This window comes from Sturnira hondurensis, unplaced genomic scaffold, assembly GCF_014824575.4.
Source record: "Sturnira hondurensis isolate 20B ecotype Veracruz unplaced genomic scaffold, ASM1482457v3 Scaffold0004271, whole genome shotgun sequence".
Lineage (NCBI taxonomy): Eukaryota > Metazoa > Chordata > Mammalia > Chiroptera > Phyllostomidae > Sturnira > Sturnira hondurensis.
The window spans coordinates 4,792,494-4,812,486 of record NW_028076902.1 but is presented as its reverse complement, the minus strand read 5'-3'; the positions used below and the strand labels follow the sequence as shown (position 1 = coordinate 4,812,486).

At 35.7% G+C, this 19,993-nt stretch overlaps 1 protein-coding gene across 1 annotated transcript; it reads left to right on the top strand.

The window, feature by feature from the left end:
- Nucleotides 1–882: 882 nt before the first annotated feature.
- On the top strand, nt 883–18,930 carry EEF1E1 (eukaryotic translation elongation factor 1 epsilon 1). The gene is made up of 4 exons (XM_037045383.1): nt 883–990; nt 5,652–5,852; nt 10,571–10,666; nt 18,293–18,930. The coding sequence occupies exons 1-4, from the start codon at nt 904–906 to the stop codon at nt 18,431–18,433; spliced, it is 525 nt and encodes a 174-aa protein (XP_036901278.1). The 5' UTR covers nt 883–903; the 3' UTR covers nt 18,434–18,930.
- The last annotated feature ends 1,063 nt before the right edge of the window (nt 18,931–19,993 follow it).

Here is a 19,993-nt window from a genome sequence, read left to right as displayed (position 1 = left end):
TCCACTAAACTTCTATATTTCTCATTTAGTGATGAACTACTTGGTAATAATTTCTTTTCCATTTCTTTCAAACTAAAACACATTTTGTTTATTCATTCTGTGATATGGAAATTTTTTTTCAGAAATCTTTGGGAAATAGGGGTTAAGTCTTTGACATATACTGCACTACTTTGAAGATATAAAAATATATAGCAACTGAGAGTGAAAACATCATGTGCATTGCTTACTCATATAACAAAGGCTACACAAATCATATCACTATCTTTCTGGGATTACTAATAAAAATCCTTGAAACTGCTAATGGCTGATTTCCTTGGACTATAGGAATTACTTGACACCAACATAAACAGTGCTTGTATAAATAATCCTTAAATTTATATTCTACTGCTACATTGAGATGTAAATTTACAGAAGAAAATTTAGTTCTTCCATTTCACCATTAAAACACAATTAAAATCCCCATAGATAATGCTGATTGTTGGAAACCCCTAATAGATGGTGAACTCTCCGCTATTCAACTCAATCGTTCAAATTCAGATTCCTCAGCCAAACTAAATTTCGGTTCCAATTATGTATAAATTTGTTAGTTAACTGGCAGTCAAGCCAACAGCCTGCGGTTTATAAGTTGTCAGATTCAGTCTTCTGGTGCAACCAAACCAAAAACTGGCTCTGCAGGTACACCCTCAACAGCTCCACGATTACTGAACACCCAACCACCGTCCCTACACCTGTCTCACCAGATACCCTTTCCCTTCCCTTGGCCCCGCCTCCTGCGGTCAGACCCGCCTTCCACGCCCGTTCAGCCAATAGCCGGAGACTTTTGTGGGCGGGTCTTCCCTCTCCTCCAATGCCGGAGATCCTTGCTGTCCTGGTTCCGCCCCTGCCGGCAGCTCAGGCCGGAAGATGGCGGCGGCCGCTGAGTTGGCGCTGCTGGAGAAGTCCCTGGGGCTGAGTAAAGGGAACAAGTACAGTGCTCAGGGCGAGCGCCAGGTAAGAAGCAGAAGCGGTACGGAGGGGAAGAGGTGGGGGTAGCGGTGCCTGCTAAGCATTGGTAGGACCGGCCGGCTGGCAGAGGCTGACACAGTGAGGTTGCAGCCCCCACGTGTCAGCGCCCCGGGGCGGGCTGGAGCCTCTGGGCCTCATCCTGCAGCCCTAGGTTCCGGAAAGGGAACTGGAAACTGGCTTTGGTCGGGCTTGGCCGGAACCTTTCCTTCTGGTAAATTGTTATAATCATATTCCGAGAAAGAAGACGGTTCTCAAAGATAGATCAACCGAGAGGTTCCGTCTTTGCGTTCAATGACAGTTACTATACGAGTATCTTTCATTCATTCACGCAGCTACTCTGGAGAGCAGTAGAGTGCCTAGTAGTAAGTACTGTGCTGGGCCTGGCACGCTATTTCTCGGGAAGCTTGCTCTTTTAGCTGGGTGGACAAACATTGCAGCTATTTTCATTACAGTACTGAATAGTTACATTGAAGCGTAGGCGGTTTAGAGAACACAAAGATCTTGGCCCAACCTGGAAGATTCAGGGAAGGCTTTCCTGAGGCCTGTGTATCAATTTCAGTATGCAACATGCAGAAAATGAAAGAGAAAAACTGTATGAGCTTGATTGGTGAGGTATAAGGGCCCAGATTTCTCAAGGCATTGAAGAACATTTGTGTTTTTTCAAGATCGTTATTTGCCGTTAAGAGAATGTAGAGGAAGAGAAATGTGTGAAGACAACTTTGTATGTACAGTCTGCATTGCTTAATGGTGGGGATACCTTCAGAGATTATGCCTGGCTAGGCGATTTCATCCTTGGGAGAACGTAATGGAGTGACACACAAACCTAGATTTATTTATAGCCTACTACACACCTGGGCTACATGGTAAATGGCCTATTGCTGCTAGGCTACAAACCTGTACAGCATGTTTCTGTACTGTAGGTAATTGGAACACAATGGTAAGTAAGTATGTGTTTCTCTAACCATAGGAAAGTAAAGATATGGTATAAAATATTTTTAAAAAATGGTACACCTGTGTAGGGTGCTCACCTGAATGGAGCTTGCAGGACTGGGAGTTGTTCTGAGTTAGTGAGTTAGTGGTGCATGAACGTGAAGGCGTAGCAGATTGCTGTATACTTGTGCAGAATTTATAAACACTGTACACTTAGGCTAGAGTTAGATTAGTAAGAAAAAATTTCTTAAACAATAAATTAATCTTAAATGACTTTCTTAATGTAATTTTTTACATTATAAACTCAAATTTTTAAAAACCTTTGGCTCATAAGAACACTTAGCTTAAAATACAGACATATTATTGCACAGCTTCCAAAAATACTTTTTCTTCCTTATTCTATAAGATTTTTTCTATTTTAAAGTATTTTATTTTATTTTTTTACTTTTTAAATGTTTGTGTTAAAAACTAAAACACACACACACATTAGCCTAGGCCCACACAGGGTCAAGATCAGCAGTATCTCCGTCTTCCACCTCCACATTCTGTCCCACTGGAAGGTCTCCCGGGACAGTAACACACATGGAGCTGTCGTCTCCTATGATGACAATGCCTTCTTCTGGAAGACCTCCTCGAGGACCTGCCTGAGGCTCTTCTTGATGAAGTGACTCTTTTCAGAAATATGTCCATGGCGGTTAGCTTGGTTTTTATTGTTTCTATAATAGATTTGCTTGGAAACAGATAAATCACTATAAACATTCCTCTCTATTGATGATAGCTATGACATCACTAGCAATAGGAATTTTTTAGCTTCATTATTATTTTATGGGACCACCGTTGTATATGCAATCTGTCATTGACCAAAACATCATCATACAGTTCATAACTACCATATTTTTCGAACTATGAGATCCACCCCCCCCCAATTTGGGAAGAATAATGGTTGTTTATTTAACATTGGTAAAATGTTATGATTTATGTTATTAAATATTTTACCACGTTTTTGCTGTAAAATTTTTTTTTAAATATTTATTTATCTTTCGAGGGGAAGGGAAGGAGAGAGGGAGAGAAACATCAATGTATGGTTGCCTTTCATGCATCCCCTGCTGGGTGTTGGCCTGCAGGGAACTGGCCTGCAACCCAGGCATGTGCCCTGACTGGGAATCGAACCGCGATTGTCTGGTTCGCAGGTCCGTGCTCAATCCACTGAGCTACACCAGCCAGGGCTTGCTTTAAAATTTTTTACCTATTTTTCTCTAAAACCTACGTGTGTCTTATGGTCCAAAAATACGGGTATATACATTTTTTGCCTCCTTGAGATTTTTTTCCCAAATGGCATTTATTTTCTGTTCTTCATTTCACCCCTGTTAAAATCTTGTCTTAAAAGTAATGTATTGTAGTTCTTACACGTAAGTTAAACTGAAGTCTATAATGGGTCCACAACTTGCTTAAGATCAGTTGCCCAGAGACTGGTGGCAGAGTAGGCATTTGAGCCAGAGTGCCCTGCTTTTGCTTTTTCCTCAGGCCTCATGCTGATTCCTTCCCTTCAGCCACTATTCACTAGTTTGGCTTCTATTTTTTAGAAGACGTAGTTAAGAGATGAGACTTGCCTTGAGGGAATCTTATTATCTAGTAAAGAAACGGTCATTGGCAGCTAATATAAAGCAGAACAGAATGTTTACTATAAACGGCGGTAAGCATTGTTTAGGGGGTTGGAGAAGAAAGTTAATTCTGACTATAAGAATGGGTTTGTAAACCTCACAGAAAAGTTAGTTTTTAAATTGTGTAAGACTAATAAATTATGGAAGATAGAGAAGTTTGGGGCAACAAGTAGAGGAATATGATGGTGATGTAATACGAAGTAAACACAAAATTATAGTTTGAGGCCCAATTGTGAAGGCTTTGGAATTCAGGGTACTGGGGAGTGGGAGAGAACAGCTATTGAAAGTTTCTATTTATGGGTTTGGAGAAGGAATGAGGACATCTGATAAGATTCAGTGGGGTTTTTTTTTTGTTGTTGTTTTTGGAAGACGGTTGACAGTAGTAAGCCAGCAATAAGGTATTCTCTACAGCATTACCGATAGTGATTAAAAAATTGAAAACAGTTAAGAGGTCCAGCTCTAGGAAGATGGTTCACTGAATCACGATACATCAGCACATTGGAATATTACTTATTTAGACATTAAACGTGATTAATGGGCCCTTGCCAGCATCACTCAGTTAGTTGAGCATTGTCTTGCAAAGTGAAAGACTTCAGGTTCAATTACTAGTCAGGGTATATACCTTGGGTTCGGGCCTGGCCCACTGGTTGGGGCACGTGTGGGAGGCAACTGACCGATGTTTCTCTCCCTCTCTTTCTCCCTCCGTACTTTCTCTAAAGATAAGTAAAATTTTTTTTTTAAAGTGATTAATTGGAAACCTTGGAACCCTAAAATGAATATGGAAATAGTGTGTTTCCCATGATTGCAACTGTGTAATCATTTCTATACTGTGTAAGATTTCTATACTATAGTCTGTGTAAAGAAAACAAAATGGACTTTGGAGCCAATTGTATTTTATTTAAACTTGACTCTGCCATTCCTGCTGACCTTGGTTTTTTATCTGTAAAATGAGGATGAGATTACTTACTTATCTTAGAAGATGTAATAACTAGATGAGAAGACAACTGGGAGGTTTTTTTTTGAGTTAGTGTTCTGGGGTTATACATAATTTATTTTTACTAATAATTCTCTTTAGAATTCTCCCCCCACCCCACTTCCACACATACTCACAGTTGCAAGTTTATTGGTTTCTTTTTTTTCCTTTTCTTCCTTCCTTTCCTTTCCTTTTTCCTTTTTTTCCTTTCCTTTCCTTCCTTTCTCTCTCTCTACCCTTCCTCCCTCCCTCCTTACCTACCTTCCTTCCTTCCTTCCAAGATTAACACACATTCAGAAAAGCATATAAATCTCAATGAGTTACCACAAAGTGAGCACACCCAGGTAATTACCAGCAACTCCAAAGGGTTCCATATTATTTTCTTTTAATACATTTTTAAGGAAGTTATCAATTATCTTATAGGTAGTAAGATAATTGAAATTACCTTTCTTGAAATAATAAAGCATAATATGCCAAAAATGTTGCATGTTTTCTTTTGTCTTTGGTATTAAAATGACTACACAAAAATTCACCAATTTTGATAAGTTTTTTTAATGCATAGTGATATGACAGCTGTTGCAATACAACCTAACAAAATTGTTTTGAATGAAGTTAAAGACAACTAAGCACTACTAGAACCATCGTATGGAAAAAAAACAAAACAACTTTCTGGTCCATCCAGTATATCATTATGAACTCAGTGTTACTATAACCTTTTTGTTTTTGTTATTACAGAAGGTGGGTTTATTTAAGTAAAACTTTGCTAAAATAAAATGGGATGTGGGTAAACTTAATCGAAATTAATGCATGCTACTAGGGTTTTCATTTTCTCTTTTTGTACATATAATATTACTGATTTTTGTAATGTTACTACCAGTTTCATCATCTATTATCAAATATAAATTATATAGCTGCTCTGTTCCTGACTTATTTACATAAAGTAGCATATAATTTAGTGTCTTAAAGTAAAATCTTAGAGTATTTGAAAAACAGTTGGGAGATTTAGCAATTACTTAGAATAGCAGTTGTGATAGTATTTGTTTTTAAAAGTTACCTGAAGAACTTCTTTTTTTTTTTTTAAGATTCCAGTTCTTCAAACAAACAATGGTCCAAGTCTAACAGGATTGACTACTATAGCAGCTCATCTAGTCAAACAAGCCAACAAAGAGTATTTGCTTGGCAGCACTGCAGAAGAAAAAGCCATAGTACAACAATGGTTAGAATACAGAGTAACCCGAGTAGATGGAAACACCAATAAAGATGATATCCGCATTCTGTTGAAGGTATTGTGACTTCTCTTTATAGGCTGCAGTGAATGAACTGTTAATAGCAGGAATCTCTCTTGCCTGAGATACAGTAGTGAAGCTATAGGCCCTCATTTCCTTCTGCCCCAGGGCAGTTTGTACCTGTTACTACCTTTGCCTGAACAGACTCTGTGCCAGCCTTACGCCTTCCTATCTCAGCTCAGATACCCCTTGCTCAAAAACGTTCTTGACTACCTTTCTCTCAAACGAGTGCTGTTCCTTGTTCTATATCCTTTTCCTTCATAATATGACATCCTGTGCTTTTGCTTGATATAACTTATCATAGTCAATAATTATAGCTTGGTAGGATTTTTTTAAAAGATGTTATTTATTTATTTTTAGAGAGAAGGGAAGAGAGGGAGAAAAACATCAATGTGTGGTTGCCTCTTGCACGCCCCTTACTGGGGACCTGGCCCAGAACCCAGGCATGTGCCCTGACTGGGCGTCGACCCAGCGGCTCCATGGTTACACTTAATCCACTGGGCCATACCAGCCAGGGCTAGATTTTTTTTTTTTAATAATGGATGGCTTAATGTTTATTTTTCTACTGGGCAATTCTGATTTCCTAATCAATAAACTACTTTCTCAGACAAGGGGGAATCAGAATCTTTAGGGATTATAGTTTGTAAAAAACTGTCAAATTGATATAAGAAAGTCCACATTTCCCTCCCTTGAGACTTAATGCATTAGGAGTTATATTTTCTTTCTAAAGAAATCACATTAGAATAAAAGACTATATTGATATAAAAGAGAAACTGAATGTGGTTCCAGAGTCACCAAGAATGGAAAACATTCCAAGTGAAATTATTTTTCTTAATTATTTTTATAAAAATAAAGCAAATTAAAGAAATTTTTTAGAAGCTTAACATTTAAAGGAACCTTAGAGATTACCCAGACGACCAACTATCATTGCAGGAACCCCTAATTTTATTCTGTTTCCTAATTTTATTTCCATTGTCATATAAATTGGTCATATAAGTTTTGTAAGAAGATCTTACAGTACTGAAAGTTTTTCGTTTATCACTCTGGGGAAAATGCTTTAAGCTATGTTCTTGATAGGTACCATAATTAGAACTGGTAGAAAATACATTTAGGCCTATTCCTTTATAGGCCTGTCATGGTAACTGTTCATTCTTAACATCCACGCTGACCCTTTCCGCTGCCCCCTGCTGTGCTTGGCATCATTTCCACAGGGAAACAAGTCTTCCCAGTAAGTGAATGTGAGATTTCAGGCAAATAAAAAATAATTATAACTATTTCTTACAGTTCCCCCCCCCAAAAAAAAGATAGTAATAAAGTACTTAATTCTGAAAGATAGGAACAGGATTTCACTGAGTTAGGTTTTTAAGGTCAAAGGATAGATTTGCTATTAGGAACATAAAAAGTAATTCTACTAAAATATATCTGGGATATGTAAATCTCATTATCTGAAATTCCAATTGTGACAATCTGACTGGAACTATTACTGTTTTTGAAACATATGAGGAACTGGGAGATCTGGGTTGTGGTCCTTGCTCTGCCACTGTTTGCTTATCTGTACCTGTAATGAAGTGTCAGATACAATCTAGGAGGTAGTGATGCAAGGAACCATCAGACACAGTCCCTACTTGAACAGAACTTGGACCAGGAGGGATATAATATATGGATGGTGGACTGCAATGTGATTTTTGGCCATATGAGCACAGATGAGTAATGGTTGTTATATTCCCTTTTGCTTTGCTTTTTGGTGTTTTACAATAGTGTTTTTATTTTAAAGTCATTAGATATTTATTATAGAATTAAGAAATATAAATATAGAAGAAATCTCAAACATTTTAGTCCCAACAAGAGAAAACTGTTAAATAACATTTATATTCAGTCGTCGGATATTTTAGTGTTCCTTTCATACTTTTTCTTTTCGCATATAGTTGTGTTTTATTTTTAAATTGGCAGTTACTGGACACTAACATATTTTATTTTCTTTACTGACAGTGTTCTGTGAACATCTTTACATACTTACATGTCCATAAATATTCACGTACACTATCTTTTTTGATAACCTGTTAATATTCCATCATATAGTTGCACCAGAATTTAAATAGTCTATCCCTATGTAGTTATACTAGATTACTGCTAAATGTTTTAACTCTTTCTCATTTGTTTCCTTAGTAATTTCTACAGGGGAAATTACTGAGCCAAAACTATGTACATTTTTAAGGATATGCTGCTCATTTATCCTCCAGAAAAATGTGTTTTTACAGTTTGGTGGTATGTGAGGGTTACCGTCCACAAACCCTTGCTGACATGGACATCATCCTGTTTTTCCTTCAGGACCCCAGTTTCATTGCCAAAACAAATAAACCAAAAGTGACTTATTTGTTTATTTTGTATTCTTTGTAAAATTATTAATGCTTTGGCATCTTCTTCATAATGCTTATGAGCATTTTCATTATTTAAAAAAATTGCCTCTGTATGTATTTGCCCATTTTAGATTGCACTATTTATCTTTTTATTACTTATTTTTAAAATTCTTGCTATTAGGATATTATGAAAGGGTTAATTGTTACTCTAGAGTTACATTTTATTACTGAAACCACAATTCTGAATTTAAATGACTCATAATTAAGGTAATATGTAATTTCAAACAGCAAGCATTGCAAAACACTAACATTTGTTGAATCTAGATAGAGGGTATATATTTTATACTGCTTTTTCAATATTAGATAATTAAGAGGAAAGAGAAAAATCAGGTGGAACTCTATGGGGGAAATAATATTTTTCAAAGTGTGGCGATAGTATCAGAAAGACTTGTAAGAAAAAAAGGAAATAAGTGGAAGACATTAAAGTCACTAATCAGAAAAATATTACCTAGTCATAATTTTTGACCTCAGTTAAGTAAGATTATAACCTTAAGGGTCTGTATAAAGAAAACATTTATATAGATTTTACTTTATGAATATATATACTACATTAAGGAGTGTTAAATTATTGTTTCAGAACTTATTTTTAAATGCTTCTTAGAATTAAATGAAGATATTTTTATTTTATTTTTATACATTATCAAAGTTGTTTTACTTATAGACATTTGGAGAGAAACAATCTCCATCCAACAGATTATATACAATTTAAGTGGTAGCTCTTAATATATTTTACCCTTTCTACCCAGATTTTAATCTCCTTATTTATGTCCACATTTCTTTATGCCCTCATCTGTAACACCCCTAGCAAACCATAGTCTTATGGCATTTTAAAGTTAATGTCTGTAAATGAAGGTGTGGTGAATTTAAAGAGATTAAATTCAGTGTTGGCAAACATTTACTGATTGTTGGACCAATGCGTGCCAGACATTTGAAATGTGATTTAAGAAAACGAAGTGCTGTGTCTACAGTTTAAGAAATTTTTCTACAGTGGATTGAGCGCAAGCCTGCGAACCAGACGATCACGGTTCAATTCCCAGTCAGGGTACATGCTTGGGTTGCAGGCCAGTTTCCGGCAGGGGCCAGTTCCCTGTAGAGGATGCACAAGAAGCAACCATACATTGGTGTTTCCTTCCTCTCTCCTTCCCTTCCCCTCTAAAGATAAATAAATAAAATATTTTTAAAAAAAGAAATTTTTCTAGAATAAATGCTATTGACTGCTAGGCAGCATCTTACAACTAGTCTTTAGAGAATATCTGACTAATTCACATAAGCTACTTATAAACCTCTCTCTAAAGTTTATATGAATATTTTGTCTTAGTTAATTTAAAGGTAAGTGAACATAAATTCCTGTGCCATTAAATTATATATTAAATTTGAAAGGGACCAAAGATATTCATATTTTTTTAATCTAGATTTTTTTCTTTTCTCAGGAAATTAATTGATTTATTCATGCTGGTCTTTCAGACAATACTTCACATTAGATTAGGACCTTTTAAGATGTTTTATATTTTTTTAACATGTACTTTAAATATTTTTCCTTCAAAGTACTTACTGGCTATTTAGGGAGCTGAGTGCATATTGGTATTTTTTTTTCTGTAATGATGTTAAATGAACTTTTTTAACCTTTTAGAAATTGATGATAATTGTCTGGAGGACAAATGATAGAACTTTGTGTAGCTCTAAATGTTGTTTAAATGTTGTTAGAAAAATTAGATATCCGTGTGCAAAAGAATCAAGTTAAACCCTTACCATATACAATATATAAAAATTCTGAAGATTGCACAACAGTGTAAATACCCTTAACATGTACTGAATTATACAGTTAAAAGTGGTTAAGATGGTAAATCTTATGTATTATTCTACTGCAATTAATTTAAAAATATACATGTATAAAAATGCAAGTCAATAAATTATAATTCTCTTAAGAGTTAGAAATTGTTGAGGAAGCTTTGTATATTTAAATGGGAAAAATAAATCTAACATGAGCATGATTTACAATATGTTTCCCCCCACCAAACAAATAAATTTGCGAGTCTGAAATGATCACTCTGAATATCATTTTTAATGTTTTCTTATTTCTTTAAAATTATTCTAAAATTATTTTCCCTATTTTTTAAATGAGGTGATTAGTATATGATTTGTGATTTTTAATTAATCTGAATTTATTAATGTGAAAGATAATTTGTTAAACTAAATGTCAATATTCTGTTTTCTAATAGCCTTCTAAATGTTTTAAAGTCAAATGATATGGTGGTTAATTTTAGTATTACTGTTTTTTAAATATTTTGTTTTTTCTAGGATCTTAATTCATATCTTGAAGATAAAGTCTACCTTACAGGATACAATTTTACCTTGGCAGATATCCTATTATACTATGGACTCCATCGCTTCATAGTGAGTATTTGAATAGTTATGGGTTTTTTTCTGTAATGTTCAGATGATTTTTTGTCTTGAATTTAAATCCAATTTCAATTTTCAGTTTATAGATAAAAATGAAAGGAGTAATTTTTATACAGAGTACTTTATGCAGATATACCTTCCACGTGTCCATCAAACATAGTTGCTTCCTCTTCCTTGACCTGCTTGGTTCCCGTTCTTCTGCTCTTCTTTGCAACTACTTCTCTTGACACCTTTTGGACTTGATCACGTCATTACCTGGACCCTGCCTCTCCATCTTAATTCCACCACCCCATCTTCTGTGCTAGTTCTTATCCTTGAGTGCCAGTGTCTTACTCCCTAAATCCCATCATTATCTGAAGTAACCCCTTCCCTTTCTTTAACCTATATACTTTCTTCCCCGTCCAACCTAGATCCACTTTCGTGAAACTTTGACTACACCCTTTTATACCAGCATCTTCAGCTTCTTAGCTTCTCTGTACATTCACCACCTTTTCTCTGTAAATCCCCAACTCTTGGTCAGTCTAAATAAATGCCTTCAATACTATATCCAGGCTGAGGCTATTACAACTCTACAGATTGATGCCACTGCAAATTTATACTATTCAGTTTCAGCAGGGCTGTTAAACTGATCAGCTCTTTTATTCCTCCAAGGCACAAATCCAGACCTTTAACACTTTGTTCAAGCCCTACCCTCCTGTCTCTCTCTTTATCTTTGGTCATTATCGCAGAGCCTCCAATCCCTTATTCAGCTGAAAAATAGAGGCCAGCCTATGAATACACTCACCTTCCACCTGTGCCTATGTGCACATCCTCATTTGTCCTGTCTCCTTTTTCTGGCCTGAGAAGGAATCATCTTGCTTTTTTCCTCAAATAATCTATTCATCTGGCCTCTTACCTCAATCCCCCCTCTACCTTTCCTCCCACTCTCTGGATCTGGTCCCAAATTTTATATCTTTTCTTTCTCGTATCTTCAGTTTTTCCCTCTAGCTGGTCAATCTGTTTACATTAAATTGTTTCCTATCTTAAATTTATTTGTAAGCAATTATATGGCACTAATATATAGGCTCTATCCTGTGTGCTTTATAAATGTTAACTCATTTAATCCTTATAACTACCTGTGAGATAGGCACTGCTATCATCCCCATTGTACAGACAAAGTAACTGAGGCATTAGAGAGATCAAATGTCTGCTTTACGTCACCCAAGTAAATGGCAAAGCCAGGTCTGGAAACCAGGCAGTTTGGCCCAGAGTCTGTACTTTCTTACATCTATACCTAAAACTTCCTCCCAACACCCATCTTCTCCCTGTGGAAAAATAAGAACTCGTGTGTTTTTCTGTATTGTGCACCTCACGCAGTCAGTCAGTGAGGTCTTGTTTCCACCTTGTGGATGCCTCTCCCATGTGTCTCTTGCTATGACCCTAGATGACTTGGCCCTTGTTCCAGAATTCACTGTCTTCAGTCTGGGCTATTGAAATGTCCTCCTGCCACCAGTCTCGTCTTATAGTCCATCTTTATTGCCACTGGGGCAGTTTTTCTTACGAATGTGTCTTTCTCAAAATACTTAAGTAGCTCCTCACTGCCTGGGATAGGAGACCCTTTGTCATGTGACCCTGCCTCCCTTGCTGGCCTCATTGTCATTATTCTCCCCACATGCCTCTCTGTCAGCCATATGTCTCCTCTGCATTTGCTCTTCCTGCTCAGTGTTCTTGTGCTGTCCCTCTCTTTTGCTCCTTGGCCCAGCCCCTATTTTCCTCCCAAATTCATCTGTATTTCAGGTGTCACTCAGCTCCAGCACTAATTTCCTTGGGGAAGTCCTCTTGAGCTCCTAAAGGATATTCAAGTGCTCTTTGTCCATTTCTTTATGTACCTCACAGACTACCTTAGTTCTGGCTTATTTTATTTTTTACTGTAAGTCTTAGAAAATTTCTCTGTCTTTTAAATTATAAATTGTTTGAGTTAGAGGTTGTAACAATTCATATTTATACACCATTCTACTATACTGAAGGGACACAAAAGAAGTATAAAACTATTTTCAAGCAACTTTTGATCACATTGAAGAGAGAAGACTGTTTTACATGAAAGCAATTAGTGAATAAGAGAAAATGGAATCTAGTGCTAATTTCTGATTAGAATATCGTGAGATCAATTAAAGAGGCATATCGAGAAAATTAGAATGTAGAATGATGAAGTTGTCAGAAAAATATCTTTGAATTTGGATGGTTTTGGCTCCCCAAGGGAATTTTTATTGCTTTACAAAACTTATGATAAATTCAACTCTAAATATTGCTTGTAAGTAGGATGGCCATATGATTTATCACCTAAACAACACATTTTTCAGTGAAAGTGGGGCTATTGGTAATTACACTGGTCCAGCAGGAATGAAGCAGCATGGATGTTCCCTGCACATGACAGGAATGAGACTCATTTTGAAGCACAGTAAGAAGATTGAGGAAAATCATGCCTTATTTCCCTGTGTATCTCTCCCAGCTCCTAACACAGTGCCTTGTGCAGCTAAGTGCTAGTTGAGATTAGCAATATTTAGCAATCTCTTCCTCTTTATATTTCTATTTTAGGTTGTATAACTTTATAGTGAAAGTATAGTATTAGTTATATATTTCAATATAATTAAATCTAAAGTAATTATATTTCAATGTCAAGACAGTTTAAGTAGAGCTGAAATACTTTGATCACACCAGCCTCTTCCATTCTGATTCAAAATAGTTTAGTAGCTTTTAAAAAAAAATCTCACTGTGAAGTGCAAAAAGCCTTCAGGTAAAGTGCTTGTTTGCTATTAAGGTATCCATCTTTCTCCTGGTGCAAACCCAGGAGTCTTTCAACTTGGGGAAGTCCATAACTTGATTTGAGTGAGACCACAGTGCTGTGAGCAAAGCCACCTTATAGAGGGAAACAAGGATAATTTATACCTAAAAACAACAACATACTTACATCTTAAAAACATTTAAATGTGGCATTACTTAATTTTAAAGGTAATGTTAGAGAAATGTCATCTCTAATCCTATGCGATGCCTCTCACAAGTTAAGGAAGGCCTGTGAGGACCCTCGCAAGGCCTGGCTTCGTTTAGCATCAAGCTGTCATTAAGAAGGAGAGCATGTCTCCCATGTAATTTAAAAAAAAGAGATGATAATGAAGATGAGTAGCTCTTACAAACCAAGTATAAATTTACATTTTTCTATCTTCGGGCTCATGCCAGTCATGCAGTAGGGAAAGGAAATACTCTGAACAGGAGGGGGCTTGTGTGGAATTTCTTTGCCAGCAGAGTGAACAAGGTCAAGTTTCCATAATGCAAAATACTCATAATACCAGCTACAGAGTTATTTAATTACGAATCTAGGTGCTTCCCGGGACATTTGCTTTTCAGTCAGGTTAGAAGTGTTTCATTCAATGCTGCATGTTAAAAAGAGGGTTCCACTGACAATACTTAATGATCTGTACCTATCTGTAGTTCCTACTTTGAAATGTATATCCTCTTTTTATGTAATGTCTAGAATATTATGATAAAGGATATTTTGCTTTTCTTTTAAAAAATCATAATTGTAAGTTAGCCATCCTTTTGGGTTCATAAAATGAGTTCAGAACCAACGCATCTCTCTCAACCTGGTCCAAGTGCAGGCAAAGTACATGGGGGAAATAAACACTTTCTCAAAGAACACGCCTCACAGACTATATAACCTGTACTGTGACAGAATTGCACTGTGGTGTTAAGTGACATCCCTGTTGAGTTAGGTGTAAATATACCCAGATGAGAACAAAATGATTACTAGGTATTAAATTCAGGCGGAGTAGAGGTGAAGGTCAGATTGACAATTTCCTGTGCTCTGTTTGCTTTGGCAGTATATTTTTGCCCTTATTCTTTCATATATTTGTTGATGTTATTAAATACTTAAAATGTAATCAGTGCAGTGTACAAAACAGCAGTCAGGTAACCTTCAAGTCTTCAAATAATCCTACTGTATTTTGTTTCAGTGTGAACCAATTTTAGTTGTGGCCGACATACTCTAATTATAAGATCTGGTCTTTCTAAATTCCCTCTAAGGAGTATTATGTTGTTCTCCCTTTATTAAACTGCCAGTTAGTGTGGCTGTTTATTATAACACTGACTCATTGCTTTCTTAAACTGATTTCACTAGTAGATAGCAGTCTCTGTGAACAGACTGTTACTCAAGATTGTTAAAATCCTTTGTAAGGTTATGTGCTGCTTGAATATAAGATTCTTATCAACTGAAATCCATTTGTTTTGAAGTTCAGAACACCAATGGAGATAGGTCGTCCTTTTAGAAAGAAAAGAAAGAGCTGCAGAGCAGCCCAGGACTCCATCCATCACGTGTGCCCCAAGGGCAGCATGGTGCCAGTTGCAAAGGTAGCAAACCAGCATTTCACCTTGATCGGGAATGGTCCTCCAAGTGCTTCTCACATGTCTTCATGGAAAATTACTAAGAATATTATCTGTTTGGCTTTAAAATTCAAGCTAGTTATGGAGTGCCAGTAGAAATAAAAAAGGAATGGCTAAGGAGAAAGCGCCAAGCTTCACTGTAGACACACTGGCATGCAAACCAATGAGAAGCAGGAAGTGGGAACTAGAACAATAGCATTTTGTTTCCTGTTGTACAGAGGTGGGGAAGGGACCCAAACTAATCCACTAGAAATGGGCGAGGGAAAGCCAACATTGTAAGTGAAACAATTGAGGGGGACCCCATCCCAAAAGTTCTAAAAAGACTAAGTTTGGTGCTGTTGGTTTACTGTAAGTTCCGAAATAGATTGTCTACCCAAAAAGTAGCAAAGATAACAAGTCAAGGTCAGTCTTGATTTTCTCAGAGTTAAGAACAAGCTCCAAAGTTTAAACTAAAAGTGGGTTAAGTGGTAACTTGAATGTTGTGGAAAAGCTCTGTATATTTCTAGGAAAGTTTTCTGAGGGGAAAATGAACAAATGTATATTCTCTGAAATAGATTATCTACTTAAAAATTATTGGAATAAATAGGAGAATGTGAAACAAAATTCCAGAAGGTCTTGGAATAACAGTTATTTTATACAGTGGGTATGTTACAATCCTTACACTAGAGACTGTAAATATGGAATTTTTAAGTTGAAGAATAATGATTTTGTTGTGTGTATAGTTTGTTGTTTTAAATAACAAGCCTGGTAGCAGCATATGCCAGCCCCCTGATTGCAGACATTGCCCTTTTTACCGTTTCAAAATCTCAGTGCCCAACTTCAAGGCTGATCAAACAAGCATTAGTACTTTATTGTTTGGAAATGCTTTCTTCTTTCTTATTTAATTCATTCTGAAAAATAACATCTCACAAAAATGGCTGAGTGGAGACTTTAGAAAAGAAGGTTCTGGAGAGACTAAATTGTAAGAGAGTGGTCAAACTTGAATGGTCATAAAATCATGTTGGAGTAAAACATGTTTTTCTGTTTGCTTTAACTACCAGTAAAGAGGTTTTCTAAAGTTGATTTTGAATTTTATTTATTTATTTATTTAGAGAACTCACCCACATTTCTTGTTAGATTTGCAGCTATGTTTACTAGTGGTTGAGCTTTTTAAAAAAATTAACATTTTCTTTCAAAATCACCGGTGAAGTTCACATATGGTAAAAATTTAGAAAAAGAACCAAAAACCTCTTTTATAAAGTATCCTACCTTTTGAAATACAGACTGCTGTTTAGTTTATTCCACAATGGTTGTTTAAGTGCGTACAGCACACCAGACAGGAATAACATAATTCTTTACATGTGAAATCATGAATTCTTGTTTAATAAAAAGTACCTTCTGCATAAAAAAGACATTCTTGACCACTTTTTTTTAATCTCCTGCCATGGACTAACTGTATTGTGGGTAAAACAATGATAGTACCATATATCTGATAACTAACTGAAGCTTACGCCCTCTTAAATGAGTATTTCTTATAATTAGCTATAGCAACTTTTGTGTGGGACTTAAACTCAAAACCTAAATTTTTGTGTAACAGAAGCAGTGAGACTCTCATTGCTAATAATTTAAGTAACCTGGGCTTTCAGAGATAGTTCAGACCAAAGATAATGTTGAGATCAAATACTGAAACAATAGTATCCTGCTATCATAAAGGCAAAGAAAAAGGCAGGGTAACTTGAATTAATTTTTCTTTTTAAATGGATTCATTTTAAATATACAATGAAAATAGGAATTCACTTAAACATTTACTGAGAAAATACTATGTGTCTATCTTTTTATTGCTGTTGTAATTTTGTATTCTGTAATCATTATTGCATACTAGAGGGATTTATCCTTCAGTTTTGTTGACCCAGTAACTTGACAGAGTATTTGTCTATAAGCACAAGTATGTATATGCTAAATTCTGAGCAGTGATAAGACGTCCATCTCACTAAAAGTGCCTTCCAACAATCAGATGCTAGTGGGTTGGAACCACACGGGGGTGGCTGAAGTATTTTTCTATGTGTGAGCATCTCTGTCAGTTTTACAGACACTTGCGATAGCTGTTAAATAAATGTTGAATTAACAACAGGAGCAGGGACTGCACTGCTTTTACATGAGTCATGGCTGTTTGTCACTGCCCTACTGATTTTCTCTTTACCTGACAATTCTTCATGATTTCAAACTAAGATTTGTCTTAGGCAAAAGCCTATTTTGGATTTTGAGCCCAGTGAAATGACTAGCAACAACTGTTTTTTATTGCTTCTGTTCCAAGCAAATCTCTGGGCATTCTTGTAGCCTAATAGTATATTCTGTGAACTGTTACATCCACTGAAGATGGAGTAGAGTTCAGCTTTATTGCAAACAGAATTTAGAAAGTCTGTTGTTCATCTGATGAATTTGCCAGGGGAAATAGCCCTCCCTTCTTGTATTAAGCAATAATCACTTAAAATTATATGGCTGATTGTTTTCTTGAGTGAAGTTTTTCCCCAGAGTTCAATAGAAAGGAAGCAGGAGTTCATAGATACATACACCAGACTCCTGTAAGTATCTGTACATATATATGAGTTTAAATAGTGTTCCCTAACCACACGATCACGGTTCGATTCCCAGTCAGGGCACATGCCTGGGTTGCAGGCCAGTTCCCAGCAGGGGACTCATGAGAGGCAACCATACATTGATACTTTTCTCCTTCCCTTCCCCTCTAAAGAAAAATAAAAAGAAAATCTTAAAATAAATAAATAAATAAAATCTTTAATTAATTAATTAATTAATTAATTAATAGTGTTCCCTTACCAAGTGTGCTAGATGCCACTAAACCTTTCTTTTTTAGGTGTGCTCAAAAAATATTAGAGAAGACCATGTCTTAGTGTTTTGGAACCTATTCTCTTTCTCCTATTTTTTTTTTAATAAAGTAAAAAACTCTTTGGGCTTCCAGATCCTAGGTTAATGTAAAATTGGCATTTGTTGAAAATTTGATTTCCCTAGAAAGCACATCCAGTTTTGAACTGAAAATAAAAGCATTAAACAAATGGATAGCTCTTCCAGTGTCTGAAATTTTTTACTCCTATTTGAACATGTTGACTTTGAGAACTGGGTTTTTTCCCCCAATTTCTATCTCCTATTTAGATGATATTAATAGTTTTGCTTATGTAATATCTGTTTTGTGTGTGTTTAATTTCTACTTAGGTTGACCTGACAGTTCAAGAAAAGGAAAAATACCTTAATGTGTCTCGCTGGTTTTGTCACATTCAGCATTATCCAGGCATCAGGCAACATCTGTCTAGTGTTGTCTTCATCAAGAACAGACTATATACTAATTCCCACTAGAAGCTACCCAGCTGTACAGAAGAGTGGTTAGAAATATTTTAAATGGAAAGTGTATACTGGACCAGAGGACTAATGTAAACTGATATGCAGTAATTCGTTATTTGCTGAAGTTGATAGAATTTTCAAAGTTTAAACTTGCTCTGAATGTTTTATTTTGTTCTTGAGTTGAAATTTTGCAATTTTTTAATGTAAAAATTCAACTGCTGTCAAAACTTGAGTTAAGATCAAGTTACAAATTACCATGTTTTTATATGAAATTTATTTTAATAAAAGTTGGAATCAGTGGCTTAATTTTTAAAAAAAATACTCCTTTTAATGGTTGACCTATTTGGCTATTTATTGACCTCTTTCCTATTTTAAAATTCATTTGCCCCTTATAAATATTTATAGTACTTTGTTTATTAAGATCTGTAATAAATTGTGCCACAGATAAAAAGAGAAGACACATGTATTTGTTTTCAAATATTTATGTGAACCAGTAAAGGTGGTTGAAAAAATCTTTTTTGTTTGTTTGTTTCTTTCATGTAATCAGTATTCATTGAGGTGAGACGAACTACTGAACTGTCCTAGAGGGGGCTAGAAATAAGATACATTATCTTGAGTTAATGGTTCTTTTTTTGTTGTTGGGTTTAGTGGAATATGCAGTGGATAAAAACAGATGGGAAATCCTACTATCCCACTAATTTTGGACTTGATAGCTACTAGATGTTTTTAAATCAAAAGCCAAGTCTCAAAGACCATATGATTTCACTCATATGTGGAATCTAATGCACAAATTGAACTAATAAGCAAAATAGAGGCAGACTCATAAAGAGCAAGGATCACAGCTATTGTGGGGAGGAGGATTGAGCAAAAAGGAAAAAGGACTCATGGACATGGACAACGGTGTGGTGATTACAGGGGGGAGGAGGATATAAGGAGGTTAACTGGGAAAATACAATAAAAAAATTTAAATAAAGTAAAAATGCAACTGATTTCTGGAAAATAAATAAAAGCCAACCCAGGAAAGGCTGCTGTTGAAGCCCGCGTAAAGAAGGAACAGAGACACTTTAATTAACAATCTATACAATGTGTAACTCTTACTGGCTGAGTAATTAAGTAATTATTGAGCTAAAGAACTTATATTTCCAAATAATAAGAAAAATAGCCTTCTGGTACTTTACTGTTTAACACTAATATTTTTGGTTCTGGTGCTGACTCTAAGTACTAGTAAACAAGTAAACGTTCGAGTGGAAAGAGCAGACACAGGAAACATATCCCTTTGGTTGAGTCCTGCTTTCATTATTTACTAGCTGTGTGACCTTAAGCAAATCAGTTAACCATATTTACTGAAAGTGTACAAAAATAAAATGTAAAACCAAAGATAACTCTGAGGATTAAAGGAGAGAATGTATGTGAAAAAGCCTGTGACTGTTAGTAAATTTTTCTCTTTGTAAGAGTCCCACAGTTTTTGTCCTTCATGTTACTGAGTCAAGAGATTTACTAGGCCGAGTATCTAAATATATTGGAATAGATAAGATGATTTGTACAGGATTGGACCTAATCATTCATTGCCCTTTG